General features: G+C 45.8%; 1 protein-coding gene across 2 annotated transcripts in view; it reads left to right on the plus strand.

The window, feature by feature from the left end:
- Positions 1–18869, plus strand: part of MTUS1 (microtubule associated scaffold protein 1) — a 156750-nt gene that overhangs the window by 51084 nt on the left and 86797 nt on the right. Inside the window, exons 2-3 of one of the 2 annotated variants that reach the window (XM_066380226.1) lie at positions 1696–3912; positions 10045–10240. The exons of the other annotated variant lie outside the window; for it this stretch is intronic. Coding sequence (XP_066236323.1) covers positions 1837–3912; positions 10045–10240 — 2272 coding nt within the window. The 5' untranslated portion in view covers positions 1696–1836. The remainder of the gene's footprint in view (positions 1–1695; positions 3913–10044; positions 10241–18869) is intronic. 2 annotated transcript variants of the gene reach the window in all.

Raw genomic sequence — 18869 nt, forward strand, 5'->3', positions numbered from 1 at the left:
GGGTAGATCTGTCAGACTTGCGAGCACTCCTGGCTTGAACATCCGGGCCTTTCCTAAGCGCTTCACTATGGCTGAAAGCATAATGCAAATTTAGTTAATTTGTAGAAGACCTTGTGTTTGAAAACTTCTGTGAATTGTTTTGAATGAATTTTAAAGTGTACAGTTTGGTAGATTTCAGTATATTGACACCATTGTACCACCATCACCGTGATCTTTAGCATATTTTTTACCCTCAAATGCAGCAGCCTCCCAAGTGGCCGTCACTGCCCCCTCCCTCCCGTCCGACTCCCCTCGGCCGATGGGAACCACTAATCAACTTTCCGTCTCTAGAGACCTGTCTGTTCTGGGCGTTTCATGTAAACGTTATCACTTAATACGTAGTCTTTTGTGACTGGCTTCTTTCATTCAATGTAATATTTTAAGTTGTTGCATTCATGTTTTATGTATCAACGCTCGATTCCCTTCTGTTGCTGAAGAATCTATCAGCTGTACGGGCATACAGCATTTTGTTAGCTATTTTCCAGTTAATGGACATTTGGGTCCCTTTTACTTTTTGGCTGTTATGAATAATGCTGCTACAAGGAGTCGTGTGCATTTCTTTCTGCACAAGTTTGTGGACATTTGTTTTCATTTTTCTCGAGGAGATATCTGAGAGTCAAGTTGGTATGTCATGCAGTCACTCTGTTTAACATTTTGAGGAACTTCCAATAGAGTTACCACTTGATTAAGCATCAACAACTTTTTCTCAACTTTGAAATGGAATGTGTTTGGGACAGAGAATGAAACAGGAGAAAGAGCAGTGTTGACACCCTAAACGTTCACTGATTAATCTTCAGCTCATTTGCTGTGCCTGCCAGCTCTGTCTGGTCATCACCCTGCAGGGAAACAATAGGGACCTTCCCGAGAAAATGAAAAGGGCATCACTACTGACTATGTTGGGACAACAGGCATAAATTGGGACTGTTCTAGACAAATTAGGACCAGTGGTCCCTCTTCCAACCAACAAGACAGAAACACTATTGTCAGATTTATCTTTCTTCTCTCTTATGGCAAGTAAGAATCATTGAAAGTAGGGAGGAGGCATCTGAGATGTGAAGTTGGTCACAGGGGCAGTTGTGTCCGTCTTTGTCTTCCATTCCATCCCATTCCCTCAAGTGAAAAAGTATCTTTGAAACGGGCTGATACTTTAACTCAGGGGTCCCCAAACTTTTTACACAGGGGGCCAGTTCACTGTCCCTTAGACCATTGGAGGGCCAGACTATAAAAAAACTACGAACAAATCCTTATGTACACTGCACATATTTTAAACTAAAAAAACAAAACGGGAACAAATACAATATTTAAAATAAAGAACAAGTAAATTTAAATCAACAAACTGACCAGTATTTCAATGGGAACTATGGGCCTGCTTTTGGCTAATGAGATGGTCAATGTGCTCCTCTCACTGACCACCAATGAAAGAAGTGCTTTTTCCGGAAGTGCGGCGGGGGCCGGATAAATGGCCCCAGGGGGCTGCATGTGGCCTGCGGGCCGTAGTTTGGGGACCCCTGCTTTAGCTAATGGTATCTGAATTACCCATCTCCATAGTCGTAGGGTCCAAATGTAAAAATAAAGTGATTGAGATGAATCAGGTGGTGACTTTTTTTTTTTTTTTTTTTTAACATTTCCTTGAGTTAAACATTTTATTTCTTCCAGGGAACAACTTCAGAACATCGTAGACTAAGAACCTGCAACTGTGCTGGAAAAGCTTGGAAGATGGACACTTTATCCTTCCCTCTCATTTGAAAAGATTTAGCGAAGAAATAAAACTGCAGAGCTTCCAAGTTCATATTCAGGATGAATGATTACAGTTCCGACGACAAGACAGAAGATGAACTGCAGTCCTCGTTTCTCAGTGATAAAAATGGAAATACGTATGCGTACAGCCAAAGACCCCCACCTCCACAGAACTGTTCAACTGACAGCTGGAATTCTGCCAACCCAGATGACATGGTCATTGATTATGAAACCAGTTCTGCTGTGGACACCGGTGAAAATATTTCCTTAAACCATCAGTGTGTTGAAACGCTGGATCGCCAGAAGTCTCCGGGTGATTTCATCAGTAAGGAGGTATTACGGACGCATGACGGTCCCCCGTGCCAGGTATTACGGATGTGTGACGGTCCTCCGTGCCAGGTTCCCGCACGTGTGAACACGGAGGAGCCCGAGTACCCGCCCGGCAGCTGTCCCTCCCTAGAATCATCTCAGGACCAGAGTGTTGAGACGTCTCTGCCTTTTGTGTGGGAACCTGACAAGGATGATTTGCACAGTACAGACTACCCAGCTGCCTTGAAGCTAAACCAGACATTTGACATGAAGGTGGATAACGCTAACTGTACCTTCATAAAGCACCATGCCGTTGGAAAGAGTCGGTCTTTGCATGCCTCGGGAAGCCTCCAACCCACTGGCGTGAGAAGTGGAAGTACATCTTTATCCTGTTCCAAGCATACACCTTCCCATTCCGATAAGGTACATGTGACAGAAACAAGTTACGCCGGAGATGTCTTTAAAAACCCCTCAGCCATAGCATCTGGGGCCCGAGATTCACCTTACGCAGCGTTTTCTGAAGTGGTGATGCAGACGGATGTTTTCGTTCCAGATGTTGGAAATGCGTGTCATTATTCTTCAGGAAATGTCACCGGTGAGTACACAGATGGGTCACAGCAAAGACCAGTTGGAGAAGAAGAGATGCGTGCTGGAACACTAGTTTCTGATGGCATGGATGTCCCCAGTGGGTCTGTATTAGAACAGTTCTTTTTATCTACAGATGAACTGAATAGTGAGACACATTCGGAGAGCTCACATGGGCAAAAGGAAATGGGCCAGAATCTAAGAGAAACAGTGTCTGATTGTCTTATAGATGATGAATGCCCTGTTGCAGTGCCAGCTTTTGAGAAAACCGAAGCCCATGTGCTGGACCCCAAACAGAATATCACCGGGGCTGAAAACACACAAATGGCCTCGAATGAAAACGATTTGGGAATCCAAAATCATACCATAGAATTGGTACCTGGTAGCCCACCGGGACAGAAGTTGGCTCCATTGTTTGAACTGACTTGGGATGAAAACGATATGGTCATTAGCCCCAATGACACAATTTGCATGTCCACGCCAGTCCAAAAACCCATGAGCGCAACCTTTTTTATTTCACCCATTCAAGCAACAGAGAAATGTAGTAAACTGGAGAAGTGCCCTCGAGAGCTTAGTAAACCTAACCTAGGAAAATCAACAACCAAAACGAATACCCCGCTAGGCAGCAAAGTCAGAAAAAACAAAATCATCAGTTACCCAAGACCAAACTTCAAGAATGTCAAAGCAAAGGTTATGTCTAGGCCAGCGTTACAGTCCAACGACGCTGCTTTATCAAAGGTCACACCCAGACCTCAGCTCACCAGTGCCTCATCACCCTCGGCTGTATCTTCAAGACAGTTGACAGTTTTGAGCAAAACACCAAGAACTGACTTGAATGCAGACACAAAAGCAGAAATCCCAATTAACAAGACACAGAAGCAGCAATTTAATAAACTCATTACTAGCCAGGCTGAGCATGTTGCAACTCATTCTAAAAATGCTTCCCACAAGGTTTCAAGAACAACATCTGCCCTGAAATCAAATCAGGAAGATGTTGACAAAGCAAGTTCTCCTAATGCAGCCTGTGAGCCTGGCTCCGTGGCTCCGCTGTTTCAGAAGTGCAAAGGCCTGTTTCCTGTGAAAATGGAAAGCACAGAATGTTTAGCAATGACCTGTGTTTCCAGCCTCCACAGGATTAGCCCCGAAAAGAAGGGTGACAAAGAAAATGGGACGCCGATGGAAAAACAGGAGCTGAAAAAGGAAATGATAAACGAGGCTTTTGAATATGGGTCTCTGTTTTTGGTAAGTGGATTTTTTTGCCTGCTTCAGGGAATGGTGGAGGAGATGGAGCAGTGTATCAGCAATTGGTTATCTACTAATTGTCGATAATATTGCAGAGCGAGGTATGTAAATTTGCTTTCAGGTATTACTGTGTTAGTTGGTAATTCTTTCTCCTGTCAGGATGATTTAGAGTGTTAATTGGAAACCTGCATATTGGGAAAAATAATTGAAGTTCGGTATTTTGTATGGAGTATGTTTTTTTATTTAAAAAACCTTTTTATTGATTGATTTTTAGGGGGAGAGACAGGGGCAGAGAGAGAGAGAAAGAGAAACATCAATTTGTTGTTCCACTCATTCATGCCATTATTGGTTGATTCTTGTATGTGCCCTGACCGAGAATCGAACCTGAAACCTTGGTGTATTGGGACAATGCTCTAACCAACTGAGCCGCCTGGATAGGGCCCAGTAATGATTATTAATGATCCTTCTGAAAGAAGAGTCTGCTAAAAGATCAGGTTACTTTAATATTTTAGTGTTATTAGTTATTTGAAGTTAAACATCTGATTGTCTTGTATTTATGACTGAAAGGTTTTTGTGAACTTGAGCATATACTGCACTGCTTTGAAGCAATGGCTGAGGGCAGCTAGTAAACAGTGTCGATGTAAACACAGCACCTGGTCTCTTGTTGGGGCAGCAGCTCTGGGAGTGGCATCCCCTCCTGTGAACAGAAGGCGTCTGGTTCTGCCTCTGATCAGCTAATGGGACTTTGGGCCAGTCATTTTTTGAGAACTCCAGGGTGATGTCTAAGGTCTCTTGCAGACTGAACGTGTTGATTTCTGGTACAGTAAATAAACAAAACCCATTTTGCCTGACCTGTGGTGGCACAGCGGAAGAAGTGTCAACTTGGAACGCTGAGGTTGCTGGTTCAAAACTCCAGGCTTGCCTGGTCAAGGCACATAGAAGAAGCAACTATGAAGAGTTGAAGCTTCCCACTCCTCCTCCCTTTCTCTCTCTCTTCCCTTCCCCCTCTCCTCTCTTTAAAATCAGTCAATAAAAAAAAAAATCTAAAATAAGTAAATAAGCAAAACTCATTTTATTCTTATATAGTGAAACAGAAGTAAGTTTTCCATAGTAACTGTCAGATATTTTGGGGGAACTTTATAGTTCCACTTGAGCAAAAAAGAATTCACATAGAAGTCAGGGATTATTGGGATTATTTTTCTTTTCTTTTCTTTTTTTTTTTTTTTTGTATTTTTCTGAAGCTGGAAACGGGGAGAGACAGTCAGACAGACTCCCTCATGCGCCTGACCGGGATCCACCCGGCACGCCCACCAGGGGCGACGCTCTGCCCACCAGGGGGCGATGCTCTGCCCCTCCGGGGTGTCACTCTGCTGCGACCAGAGCCACTCTAGCACCTGGGACAGAGGCCAAGGAGCCATCCCCAGCGCCCGGGCCATCTTTGCTCCAATGGAGCCTTGGCTGCGGGAGGGGAAGAGAGAGACAGAGAGGAAGGAGAGGGGGAGGGGTGGAGAAGCAAATGGGCTCTTCTCCTATGTGCCCTGGCCGGGAATCAAACCCGGGTCCCCTGCACGCCAGGCCGACGCTCTACCGCTGAGCCAACCAGCCAGCGCCAGGGATTATTTTTCTTTAAACATGTATGTTTTTGATAAGAACATGAAGAAACTAGTTTTACAAACATTTGGTGGACCACTCTTGGGCTTTCTGTATTTAGGTGTATTTTCAGCACACACACACACACCCCCATTACGTTTTTCTTGGGCGTCTGACTCGGGGCCAGGACTGGAGCTAGTCCAGGGAGGCAGATGTGAGACTGCTGTGTGGAGGGCTCATGTCCGAGGAACCAAACACGTGCAGTGTGCCGAAGTGTTAAAGGGCTATTTTAGAAGCGTTTTCAGGGTGCACAGGGGATTGTCTGGTCTGTTTACATGATAAGGTTAGAAAAGACTTGAGCATTATTTTGAGCTACATCAGTTTAGAGATGGGCTGGCTTTGATAATAAGCAAATCTTTTAAGGAAGAAGTGTATAATACCACAGTGCTGTCTAAACTAAGGAGATTGTCCATTATTTCAAAACTCAGATTTTATTTTTAAGCTCTTAGGAAACTCATTTTTGTACCACGTGTAATGTGGTATTTTGATAAATTACAACATCTGGTTGTTCTAATCAGCGTTCTTAGTTAGGTGTTTATAGATATACATAAAAAAAACAATACCTGTATTCATTTGTGACTTACGGGAAGCTTTTAGTATTCATTGATCAGATCTCCAACTACCAGAAAAACTAGCATAAAGTTTCTTTAAATAGCATTTGGCTTGAATATAAGTCAGTGGTATAATTTTGAAACGAGAAGTTTTTCTGCTGTGTGCATTGAGTAAGACTTAGCTTTCTATTCTCCACTTGCGGAATGAGAAAGCCTGTCTTTCAGGCTCCCGGTGTGACAGTGAATGGGGCGACTGAATCACCCGCTTGAGACGGGTCCCGGGACAGCTGGGAGAAGAACCACTTTTCACCCAAGGCGTCTTGCAGTTGGGATCCTGTATTTTCAGCACTGACACTTTTACACATCAGCTAGTATTCAAAAAGTTCAAAAACCACACTCTTTTTCCACGATACTCTCTTAAGCACAATTCCCTGGAATTACGCATGCCCCCGTATCTTGGGGAAAAGGCAGGGAGAGGCATCTCCGGCCATGGGCTTCGTGCTGAGTGCAGAGAGCTGACGGAGTGGACATTTGCTTCACATTTTACTCACACTCCTTGTTTCCTGGCCACGTCAGCAGCACCCGAGAGTCTCGTCTGCCCAGAGCTGACATGAGACAGTCCCGGAGGGATGTGACACAGGGTGCTGTTCGTCTCGGGCTAAGTTAGGCCTGCAGTTCACTGAACCCTTAGGTGGTCTCCAACCTCACAGCTGATTGGGGAGGGTTTACCTGAAACTCCAGAAAGGTTCTCATTGGGAAGAGATGTTAATTTGAGTGAGTGCAGTTAATTTGCAAGTTGAGTGCAGTTACCCATTACACGGGTTGTGTATGGATGTGTTAGGTCAATGAAGGGAGTGATGGATTAGCTAAAAGGGAAGGGATTGGTATGTTTTTGATGCCTGCTCTGGACCGAATGATGTGCTCAGGTGTCTTATACATACTAGTTCATTGACGTTTCCCACCAACGTTCCAGTGCTTTCTACATTGTCATTGACTCTTCCTGGTGACAACAGGGCAGTTGTTAGCCACATTTTAAAGCTTCAGAAAGGTTACTGAACACACACACAGCTCTTAAGCAGTAAAACTGAGATTCAAACTCGGGCCCCCAACTTGAATCCTGGCCCTCTCTGCTATGTACACCAGAGGCCTCAAAATGCTGTGGCATGTTGGCTCTGAAAGGCGCAGTAAGTCTGGTTTGTTCAAGGTTCACTTGGTTATGTTGCTTAGAAGTTTGGTTAGCTGTTTAGGAGGTTTCTCCGAGGGTCACCCTAGCCAGTGTTACAGTAGTTTGTTAGTGTGTGTGTGTAGTCACCTGCATTTCTTGCCCAATTTTACATTGCTTGCCAGGGTTCTCCAGGGATATTACCCTGTTAACGTTAGTTTTTAATTCACGTAGTGTATGAATTCAGCCGCCATAGCAGGGGCTTGGCTTGCTGCTTTGGGGAATTGTTCACTTCTGACTTATTAAACAGAGAGAGAGGGGAGTGCTGGAGGGGGGGGGGGTTGTTAACAGCACAGATGCTAACAGCACGGGTTCTGGAGTCAGACACGCTTTCCACACGTAGCTCCCTCATTCACCGGCAGAGTGACCTCAGGCAAGTTCCTCGGTCTCTGTGAGGCCCAGCTTTTCTTTATGTAATGGGAGGATGCAAACGACGGCTTCTGTTGCTGGAATTTCTTCTTTGAGGAAGGCGTGGGCTCTCACTTCGTATATGTGGAAGGGGAGCATTTGTGGGGTACCTGCTGTGACTGTTGGGATATAGAAAAGAAAGCTGCAGCCCCGGGGCCCAGCCTAGAGTTTAATGCAGTGGGTGATATTAACAGATAAACCGAAGGCTATGTTAAGTGCTACGCAGGGACCATATACAGGCTGCTTTGCTGCAGTGGACAAGGGGGTGGTGGCGGTGGGGAGAGGTTTCAAGCAAGGAAGGGTTCTCGGGGACATACAGTGTTAGTTGCTAGCTGGAACTTAAAGGGCAAGTACGCCTTGAGAGGGAGCTCCGGTTGGAGGTAATAACATGTCCAAAGGTGAAGGAACAGAACAGCCTCAGGCAGGGAACCCCAGGTAGTGAGCATGGTGGGGACCAGGAGTGCAGAACCAAAAGCAATAAGCCGAAGGAGACGGCAGGGGCCGACACGCCCAGAAGGGCTGTGTGTGCCTTGTTAGGAGGACCTGACTTGATCGGGAGGACAGAGGGAAGCCACCGAACCTAACTTGTACTGGAGAGAGATTGCCTGAGCCGTGGAGTGGAAGGTGAATTGGAGACTGGTGAGAACAGAAAGATCCTGAGGATATGGTGTGAGTGATCCTGCCAAGAGGTGGGTGGTGTAGGCCTGGCCCGAGGTGGGTGGGGCCCGGAGAGAACGCCAGGCGGAGAGGTTTAAAAAGCATGAAAGAAGCACCGAGAAGTAGCTTTTATTGTGTAAGTTGGGTGTCTGGGAATGTTGTAGTGAGTATGGGAAGAGGTAAGTTTTGAGATGGAAAGGTAAAGTTTACTTTTAGAAACTGCTTCATGTTCTTTTATACAACGGGCTATGATGAAAACATCCACCTCATAGGGTGACGAAGATTGAATGAGTGGACGTGTGCACTTCACACTTACCATGTGTTTTTCATCCTGTAAGGGCTGTGTGTGGATCAGTAAAGCACAGCAATATGAATGTTGTCAACACAGTTCAGTAGAGGTGCCCAGAGGATGCCACGTGGGCAGAGGCAGATAGAAGCTAGATCCGTGGGGAACGCCGGACACAGTGCTGCTGTGGACATGCGGACTTTGAACCTGACAGTGGACAGGGGGTGTTGGAACTGGACACATTGTGTAGGGAGAGCATATGGTGAGAGAAGGGAACGGGGCCACGTTTAGGACTCTCCTGACGATATGTTGAGAGAAAGGAACAGGGCCACGTTCAGGAAGGGGTAGAACAGGATCCAGAGAAGGAACAACCGGACAGGCAGAAGGGCTGTGTTGAGAAACCCAAGAAAGAGGGACTCATCAGTATCGGATGCCATAGAGAAGGTCTCCAGGGCCGTGGCACTGGCCATCTGGGGAACAGTTTCACTGATGGGGACAGAAGACAGATGATGATGATTTTAAGAGTAGACTATGAAGAGTTTGAATTTCTTCCTAATAAAAATAAAAATTAGATATTCATCTGGTATCTCTGCTTAAATAAGTTTTTTCTCCCTCCTTCCCTTCTTCCCTTCCTACCTACCTACCTACCTACCTACATTTATTTCTCACAATTCTAGAGGCTAGGATGTCCAAAGTCAAGGCAGCAGCAGATTTGGTGCCTGAGAGCCTACTTTGTCTTGGACAGCTGTCTTCCCCTGTAATCTCACATGGTCAGAGGTGGCAGAGTGCTTTGGGGTCTTCACTAAAAGGGTACGAATCTTATTCATGAGGGTTTCACCCTCAAGACTTAATCAACTTCCAAAGGCCCCACCTCCAAATATCATCACATTGGAGATTAGTGGTCAATTTAATAATTTTTTTGAGGGGGGACATATTCAGTCTATAGCAATATCTGTGTGTGTATAGATAGATATGTGTATTATATGTGCACATTATAGATAAATGTAAGTATGTGTGTGTATGTATAGAAAGATTGATTATATGATATATAGAGATTGATTTTAAGGAACTGGCTTGTGTGTCACATGATTGTAGCGGCTGACAAGTCTGAAACATGCAGAGAAGGTGGGGAGGGTGGATATTAAAAAAGAGTTGATGTTGTTGCCTTGAATCTGAAATCTGCAGGCTAGAAACTCAATTTTATTAAACAATATCACCCCAATGTATTCAATAAAATTTGTTTTGAAAAGACTGCAACATAGAAACAAATTGTTTCTTTCACATAGTTAATAACATCACAAGAGTGTATATAGCGTGGGGAGGGTGTGATCTGAACTAATACCCTGTTTTCTTCCCAGAGTTCTGCTGCAAAAACCATAACCCCCTCGGGGAGGAACACAGCCAAGCCCGACTCCTCCAGTGTGAGGGTCACACCTGGTCCGAAAGCCAAAGCGGGGCCCTCGGCGTCCAGTCTGCGGTACAACAGCAGCGGCAGACCCCTCAGTTCCGACCGCACCTTGTCATTTCAGAGGATCAGGCGTGTGTCCAGTTCTGGTAAGCATAAAACTAATCCAGCTGTGCTTTAGAGCAGCTTGTGACTTTTCCAGTGTAAAATTAGGCGTGTCAGGGAGCAGAAAGGCAGCTTTGGGTTTCAGAGCTAATGCACCCTGTCACCAAAACGTTGACCTGTTGTGGGCTAGCTCCTTCCCAAGGGGAGGTAGAGAAAGAAGTGGAAGACACAGCCCTTATCTTTGACCCTTGCAAAGGCTGGCTGGGAAGAGATGTGTAAATATATGCATAAACCCACTTATAAGCTATGCAGAAGCAATTATATAAAGATCCAGTCGGCTACCTGTTATGTATGAATCATTTCATTAAAAAATTTTTTTAAATGGTTGAGTACTTAATAACACTTAAGTGTTACATGCTAAATTTATTATTATTATTATTATTATTATTATTATTATTTTAGGTGAAAGGAGGGGAGATAGTGAGGCAGACTCCCACAGGTGCCCCTACCAGGATTTACCGGGTAACCCTATCTGGGGCCGTTGCTTGAGTACTGAGCTGTTTTTAGCACCTGAAGCTGATGGGCTCCAAATAAAGCTATCCTCAGTGCTTGGGGCCACACTTGAACCAATTGAGCCACTGGCTGTGGGAGGGGAAGAAAAAGAGAACGAGGAGGGGGAAGGGCAGAGAAGGAGATGGTCGTTTCTCCTGTGTGCCCTGACTAGGACTTGAACCCAGGACATCCATACGCCGGGCTGATGCTCTATCCACTGAACCACTGGCCAGGGCACATGCTAAATTTATAATGTACCCTCACCACATACAAAGAGATTAGTTTTTTTCTTGAATTTTACTGAAAGATGTATTAGAAATTTTCAGGGATGTAAGAGTGACTAGAAAAGTAAGCTTTTCTAATAGGAACTTTTATTTTTGTTGGTTTGTGTTTAAAAGTTGTAGTTATTATATCGTATTCGGTTTATGAAATGTGAGAGATCAAGTGTGGCTTACCCAGTTCGGCCAGCCGCTCAGAGCAGGAAACGGGGCAGTCAGCCTCAGTTCCCAGGGCCAGAGACAGGATGCCCACTGGCCATGCCAGCTAACTGAGATGCTCTGCAGGGAACACCCTTACCAGGTGGAGCTTTGAGCAAATTAAAGGCATGTCAGAAAGACTGAGCAGTAAGTTCCCTTATAAAACTAGTGACTACTATTGAATGGTCTTAAAAAAAAAAAAAAGGTGCCTCTGGCATACATGTTCACACGTGTGAGAACAGCTCACAGAAACTAACAAAACCACCTGAACCGCACAGCACCCCTTCCTCTCCCCACCTGGTGTTTGTGGGCTTCATCGCCCAGTCCTGTTGGGGAGCACCAGCATCCTGCGGGAGGGGCCTGTGATGTGCAGATGGGCTTGGGGGGGGACTTATTTACATAGATGAGGCCTGGCCTCAAGGTGTGGGGTTCTGAGGCGCATCCCTGGGAGGGGAGGTGGGCCCCGGGAAGGGAGGTGGGCCCCCCGGGAAGGGAGGTGGGCCCCCCGGGAAGGGAGGTGGGCCCCGGGAAGGGAGGTGGGCCCCCCGGGAAGGGAGGTGATTCCCGGGAAACCTGGAGCGTACATACGTCTAAGAAAGGAGGCCAATGCCCAGGTCATTCAGGGGTGGGCAAAAGTAGGTTTGGCTTGCACTTGTGAGTCTGCAAAACATAGAGCTTATTCTTTTATTTTTTTAATTAATTAATTAATTTTTTTACAGAGACAGAGAGAGAGTCAGAGTGAGGGATAGACAGGGACAGACAGACAGGAACGAAGAGATGAGAAGCATCAATCATTAGTTTTTCGTTGCACATTGCGACACCTTAGTTGTTCATTGATTGCTTTCTCATATGTGCCTTGACCACAGGCCTTCAGCAGACCGAGTAACCCCTTGCTTGAGCCAGCGACCTTGGGTCCAAGCTGGTGAGGTTTTTGCTCAAACCAGATGAGCCCGTGCTCAAGCTGGCGACCTCGGGGTCTTGAACCTGGGTCCTCAACATCCCAGTCCGACGCTCTATCCACTGCACCACCGCCTGGTCAGGCCATAGAGCTTATTCTTATTTTATTATTTACTTGTTAGTTGTAGTATTACTCATCATTATGTTATTAACTTTGTTATAAACTTAGAGGGATTCTTCTAACTGTGGATGTATTCTTTTATGTCGGTGATTGGTCCGACTAAAGAGTGAATCCTTTTTTCAATCCCTTCACTGTACACTGCCCAATGTCATGTTGTAAAGAGAGAAAAATAGGTTTCATCTTAATGAAATAACGGGGAATCATTAAGTTTTTATTAACCTGTACAAACACTCTTGATAACCAGGGGTCCCCAAACTTTTTACACAGGGGACCAGTTCACTGTCCCTCAGACCGTTGGAGGGCCGCCACATGCAGTGGTCCTCTCACCACCAATGAAAGAGGTGCCCCTTCTGGAAGTGCGGCGGGAGCTGGATAAATGGCCTCAGGGGGCCGCAATTTGGGGACGCCTGATAAGCTATGCAGAGTGTTCAGTCTGAGTTAAAAACTAAATTTTGTTTACAGGATGGTGGTTTTTCATGAATAAGTGGGGAAAAAAATTAATGTAACCAGAAGCTTTACGGGTTTGTGTTGGAAGGCCGACTTGGTTATGCTGTGTCGTGTTGATTTTGTTTTTTTTTTTAAGTAGCAAGCAGCTTGTTGGGATGCTCACAATCAATTGAGAGGTGTTTGTTGTAGGGGACAGGAAACTTAATCGCCACAGAGTGAAAAGTAGAACAGAAATCAAGGCGCAAAAACAATGTGCCCTTAGATCACTGAGAGCGTGTTGCCGTTCACTGTACAAGGATGTGTTTGTGTATTAGGAAATTGAAACCAAATGGATATCCTCTGGACTCACACAAGGTTACTCTACTGAAAGGTAAGCAGCAGGAATGTCCCAGCCAGCCTGGGGCTTTCAATAACATCCTTTCAGAGAACGAAGTAGAAATCCAGACCTGGAGTTCAAATAGTCACTTTCTTGAAGCTTTATAGGGGGTATGAGAAAGAATTGTAATTAAGCTCAGTGGAGCTCTTGCATTTGTCAAAACCTGGAGATTTACATGAAGTCAGATTGTAAGGGATTATAACAAAGCACATCCAAAGTACTTTGCTTCTTTGCGGTGTGGGTGTGTGTGTTTTAACCACTCAAAGAAGATGAGATCGTGGGGAAAACTATTTCTAATAATAATGATAACGCCAGCGATCACAGCTCTCACTGATCGAATGCTAACAGGGTTTCAGGCTCTACCTTTATCATCTCACCTACAGAGTCATTTAATCCGCCCCATAGTTTTGTGAGGCTTGCCCCCACTTTACAGATGAGAAAACCATCGCAGAGAAGTGAAATCATCTGTCAAGGTTAAGCCGCTAGCAGGGAGCAGAGGTGGGGCGCCGGCCAGGGGCGGGGCTCGGCCGCCATGCTCTTCTCGGTCCTGGCGCAGTCTAAAGAAACCCTGTTAGGGCGACGTGAGCCCTGGTTAGATGATTGATAAAATCCCCCTGCTCAGCGGGATGGTTTAGAAACGGGGGCATTTCTCTTCTGGGGCCCCTGGCTTAACATTGAAATCCGTTTATCTTGATGTAAGTGATTGTGCGTGGCTGTTGCGGGTTAATGCTGCTGAGGGACTAACTGCTGAGCCGGTACTTGGTGATCGAGTCGGGCATCCTCAGAGACCCGCCTGCCGCCGCTCTCGGGGCAGTGCTAGTCCTTACCGGGGTTTGGATCACACGTGTGTGCGTTCCTTCGGACAGACATGTAATTGCCCTCTCAGGGGCCGGCCTGAGGCAGGCCAGATGACAGAAAATTGTGCAGAATCCACTCCCTTCCCTGGGGACCCTGGAAGCCACCCCGGGAGGGCAAACGCCTGCTTGTGCAGCAGCCCAGAGCGCCACGGAGGGCATGTAAGGGGCGTGGGCCAGTCCCCTGAACGAAGAGTGTCCGGGGACTTGTCTCATTTTCCCAGAACCTAAAGAAAGGCCTCGTGAAAGAGACGGCCTGTAGCTCTCTTCCAGAGCAAAAGAAATAACATTTCAGAAGGGCGTACCTTTGTTTTAATGCAGGGTTTTCTGGGTTAAGAAGAGAAATTCCTTTCAAACCAGGAGTACACCCCGAACCTGTGAGGACTTGCCTCTCTTGTAGGTTTCTCCTTTCATGCTCGGTTGTTTCCTTCTTAGTTCCTTTTGTAAACTGATTTTGTGTGTGTGTTGAGTGTTAAATGGAATTTAAAATCTTTTCAATTTATTTTGTATCATTTTAGCCTTCTGTAGGCAAGAGTTTGAGAGATACCAAGCAAAACGATGAGAAATTTATTCACATGCTTGCATGCATTTGTTACTCAAAACTAGAAATAGTTATTCTAAAAGCTACATGTGTTGCTCATAGATGTTTTTATGTTTGTATGTAATTAAACCACTTCTTAAAGAATATAGCTTAAGGTTTCTTCCCATAACAAGTCATAGTAACAATGTGTTTTGATTGCTAATGAGATGCCAAGCCCTGTTCTAAGCTAGCTAAATGTATGCTTTTATTTCATTCTTACAGCTCATGATTATCCCCACTCTATGAATGAAGAATTTGAGGTTTTGAAAGCTTGCATAACTTGGCCAAAGTTACCCATTTAATAGCTGGTGGGGACAGAAAAGAGACCAGGCAGTCTGGTCCTGGGGTCCCTGCTCTCCCCCTCTGTGACACACACGTGCAGAGTCTGACACACTCCGTCATTTCTTTAGCAAGCAGCTATTGAGAGCCTGGTGTGCTGGGGGCCGTTGTCATGCTGGGAAGGGCACGTGCACAAAAGAGACAAATTCCTGCCCTGGCAGAGCTTGAATTCTAGTAAGGCGAGTCAGAACCTAGATTAATGCAGGATTTAGTGTGTACGATGATGATACGTGTGGAGGGCAAAAACAAAGCAGGGAAGGAAGTTAGACTTTCAATAGAGCAGTCAAGACAGGACTCACGGAGGAGGTGACACCAGAGCCCACACCTGGAGGAGGAGAAGGGGGGAAACGTTTGGCTGTCAGATGGAAGGACCTCGCAGGCAGAGGGAACAGCAGGCCCAGAGTCCAGGTGAGGCAGTGTGGGCGGAGCTTGCGGGACGGTGAGCTGCCTGCGGGGGTGGTGGGGGCTGGGGCGCGGGGCAGCGGCACCTGGCAGGCTAGTCTTCCCGGCCTTGACTGGCGTCATCGCTGTGAATCCTGGATCACTTTGCACACATTCCACGCAGTTCTTCTCAGTGGGCAAGGGATTCCGGGAAAGATTACTTTATGGAATGACTCAAACTATGCTGACTATGTCACAATGCAGTCTTCCTTATATTTCCATTCAAGAAGTGTTTTTGCGTGCCTGCCTTGTGCTGGGCAGTCAGCTAAATTCTGAGGACGCAAACACGGTTAAAGGCCTTTTTAATGAGCTCACTTGTTGGAGGATGAGGTGAGAAGGGGTGTGTAAGCAGATCGTCTGATTGCGAACTCTTCATTCTCCAGCCCCAGCTGAACTGTCTTGGCCCCTGGGATATTTTACAGTTATTATTCTGGACTGTAATTATGTTCTTATCAATCTGTTCCCTACAAAGCTGTGAGATCCCTAAGGATGGAGTCCAGGTCTTATCATTTTTATATCTTCCAGTGCTTTCAACACAGTGTGCCTATTATGCAGCGGGTGTTTTAAAATGTTGTCTGGCTTGATCTGAGTGGAGCCCTGTGTGAAGTGCTGTGTGTTCACAGTAGAGGGAACCCCACTAACTCAGCCGAAGGGAAGACAGGAGCAGAGCTGTGGGGCTTGAACCAGCCTTGGGACGCTCCTGTAGGAGCGGGCCAGGCATGGGGGGTTGCTCGCGTTCCCAAGGGTGCAGACGGGAGTTAGGAAGGGACGTGTGTGGGGGGCGAGTCGGCATGCCTTGAGCAGACCACGTGTTGGGGTGAGTGAGAGGTGAGCCCCAACAGAAGTTAAGGCAGATCAGTTCTAAGAGTCTTGGCACAACCTTGTCAGAATCATACCAGCCTTTGGGAATCGAAAGCAGAGTGAAAATATTAAAAATGTTTTGGAGGAAGAGGGTCTGGTAGTCTCCAAGGGTGGCGAACAGTCCGAAGTGTCTCCTCCGCTTTCCTGTTCCAGTGGCCAGGAAGCGAAATAGGTTTTTCCAAATAGGGTAGCAAGAGGAGACGGTCAGGAGGAGGGTGGGTCATGTCCAGGTCCAGAGAGTCAAGACGGGGGAGCACCTCGGAGCGCTGTGTGCCTGTTGGAGTAAAAGTGTGGAGAGGGCGAGGAGGCCGCAGGGGCAGGAGCTGACGAGGCTCGGAGCGACAGGGACGCCTGACAGGGAGGCGGTGGCAGCGAGCGACCGTGTCCAGTGCGCAGGCCAGGCAAGAGGTGCGTGTAGCTGTGTGTAGATGTAGATCCACTTGGAGGTTAAACGGGGTTGTTTTTAAGAGTCAAGATGCCGAGTGGCGGTGGTAAAGAATGGGCTGGACGGTTTCTTCTTTCCTGCGTTTCCCAGCTCACCTTGATGGGGTTAGGTCATTTCTCTCAGGTGAGTTTGTGCAGATTTTATTGATTTACTTTATTTTGTAATCTCTGAGAAGGAAATCAGCTTAAGCTGAGAATCAGTTTTGAGTCTCAACGACCTCATTGTTCAAAGTAGCTCTGCTTATGAACCTGGGCTTCTGATGAGCCAGGAGGCTCACCATGTGCCTTCCTCGTTCTCATTAGGACTTGTCAGGGTCGGTGCCGGGTGAGCGCATGCACAGCCAGGTAGATACCTTTGCTGATGAACAAACACGAAGACCCTTGTTCCTCTTCTTTATAGGCTAGCTCGGGAAGTGATGCAGCCCCTCTACATCTTTGGTTTATGTCACCTGTAGTTGTAGTACACATGTTCCCAGGCCTGTGACTACAGAAGTTGTTTTTGCTTAATCTCCAGCTGAAGCAGCAGACATCCTGTGAACACACTTGCAGAGGCAGGTACTGGCAATATCACCATAAACACTATGCTTCTAGCAGTTCAACTCATGAGAACCTTGCTTTATGGGATGTTCTTGTTTCCCTGTCAGATCACCACCCTCTTAAGACTTGCTCTGTTTTTGTTGTGACTCACTTGCACTGTTGAGACATTTTATCTTTTGAATTTCCTCTTGAATTTAAGATAGTGGTGATGGTTCTGCGGAGTCCAGTTTCTTGTACCCTCCTCAGATGATGTGGCTTTGGCTAACTCAGTGATGTGGAATACTAAAGTCGCATTTTGCAATGTGAAAGTGGAGTGTTACTGAAATGTTAGGTCCTGGAACGTAACAGTTTGATACTATGTACTGTGCAAGTCATGCTACAGACCCTGAGGAATCGTGAGATGAGTTCTTGCCCTCAAGGTATTGTTAGCCCAATAGGGGAGATAATGAGTTTGCCCCTCATTACTATTTCCTTATCATACTTAAAATAAAAGAGCTGTCGAATTACAGAAGAGAGTAGATTCCTAATATCAAAGTTTGCTTACATTCTTTCTTGCAATAACCTACGCAGCGCTATCACATAGTAAAGGCACAACCTTACAGACGTAAGGAGTAGTCTTGGTTTCGTGTTGATGCTTTCTGCTGTTTAATTTTTGCCACCGAGACCCTAGAAATTAAAATAAAAAGGATACATATGGATTGAGAAGTTGGCTGGTGCACTGGGAAGTAGAAAAGAAGGGACAGCATTTCTACTGTATATATTGTAGTATATAGTATATAGTATATAGTATATAGTATAGAGTGCAGGTTGAGGGAGTCAGCACAGAAGCACGAAACCCGGAGGAGGGTGGGTGGGCGGTTGGAACACAGCACGCTGGTTTTCTGGCACTCAGAAAAGAGAAGAGATCCAGCCAGCTTTCAGGTCATGTCCGTGTCATGACGGGAACATCAGGACATTGTCCCAAGCTAGGTGAACCTTATTTCTACCCTCTTGTATCCTGAATTTAACTAGTTAACTTGGATAGCTCCTCAGGTTTCCACTGGCCTCTTCTCAGGAGGCGATTTAAAAAGAATAGTACTTTAAGGGGACAGTAGGAAGAAATCCCCCCCAATCTCCTCAATGCCAAACAGTTTTTCACTTCATAATCTGTAACAGCCAATGTTTTCTTTTGGCACGTTCTGTTTACATCTATTTAATGGCACAAACGGCTCCTGGTATTTTAGAGACCCCACACCTAACAGTCACTTAATAGACAGAATTTTCTTTTTCATGTAAAAGGTGTGGTACATTTTCCTCAATTCTTAAATTCTTATATATTCTTAGTAACATGATTTTAAAGGCTTGTTTAATATTTCATTGTCTAAATGTGCTATGACTTTATTTCTTGAGACATTTTTTAAACATTGGGTTGTTTCCAGTATTTTTTAGAATACGAAACAGCTCTGCTCAGAAGAACTTTGTACTAAGCACATGAGCTGGTCAGATAAATACCTTGGATACATTCCTTTCAGTGGAATCAGAGGGCGTAGTATTTTAAGGCTTTTGATACTTGTTGCCAAATTTCCCTTCAGAAACAGAATACAAGTCAGTGCTCCTATCCGAGCACATGAGTGTTTCCCAACACCTGTGAAAGAATTCTGACATTTCTAACACTCTTGCCAAATAGTCACTCTTTAGGAAAGGGAAAA

Source organism: Saccopteryx leptura, chromosome 4 (assembly GCF_036850995.1).
Source record: "Saccopteryx leptura isolate mSacLep1 chromosome 4, mSacLep1_pri_phased_curated, whole genome shotgun sequence".
NCBI classification, from domain to species: domain Eukaryota; kingdom Metazoa; phylum Chordata; class Mammalia; order Chiroptera; family Emballonuridae; genus Saccopteryx; species Saccopteryx leptura.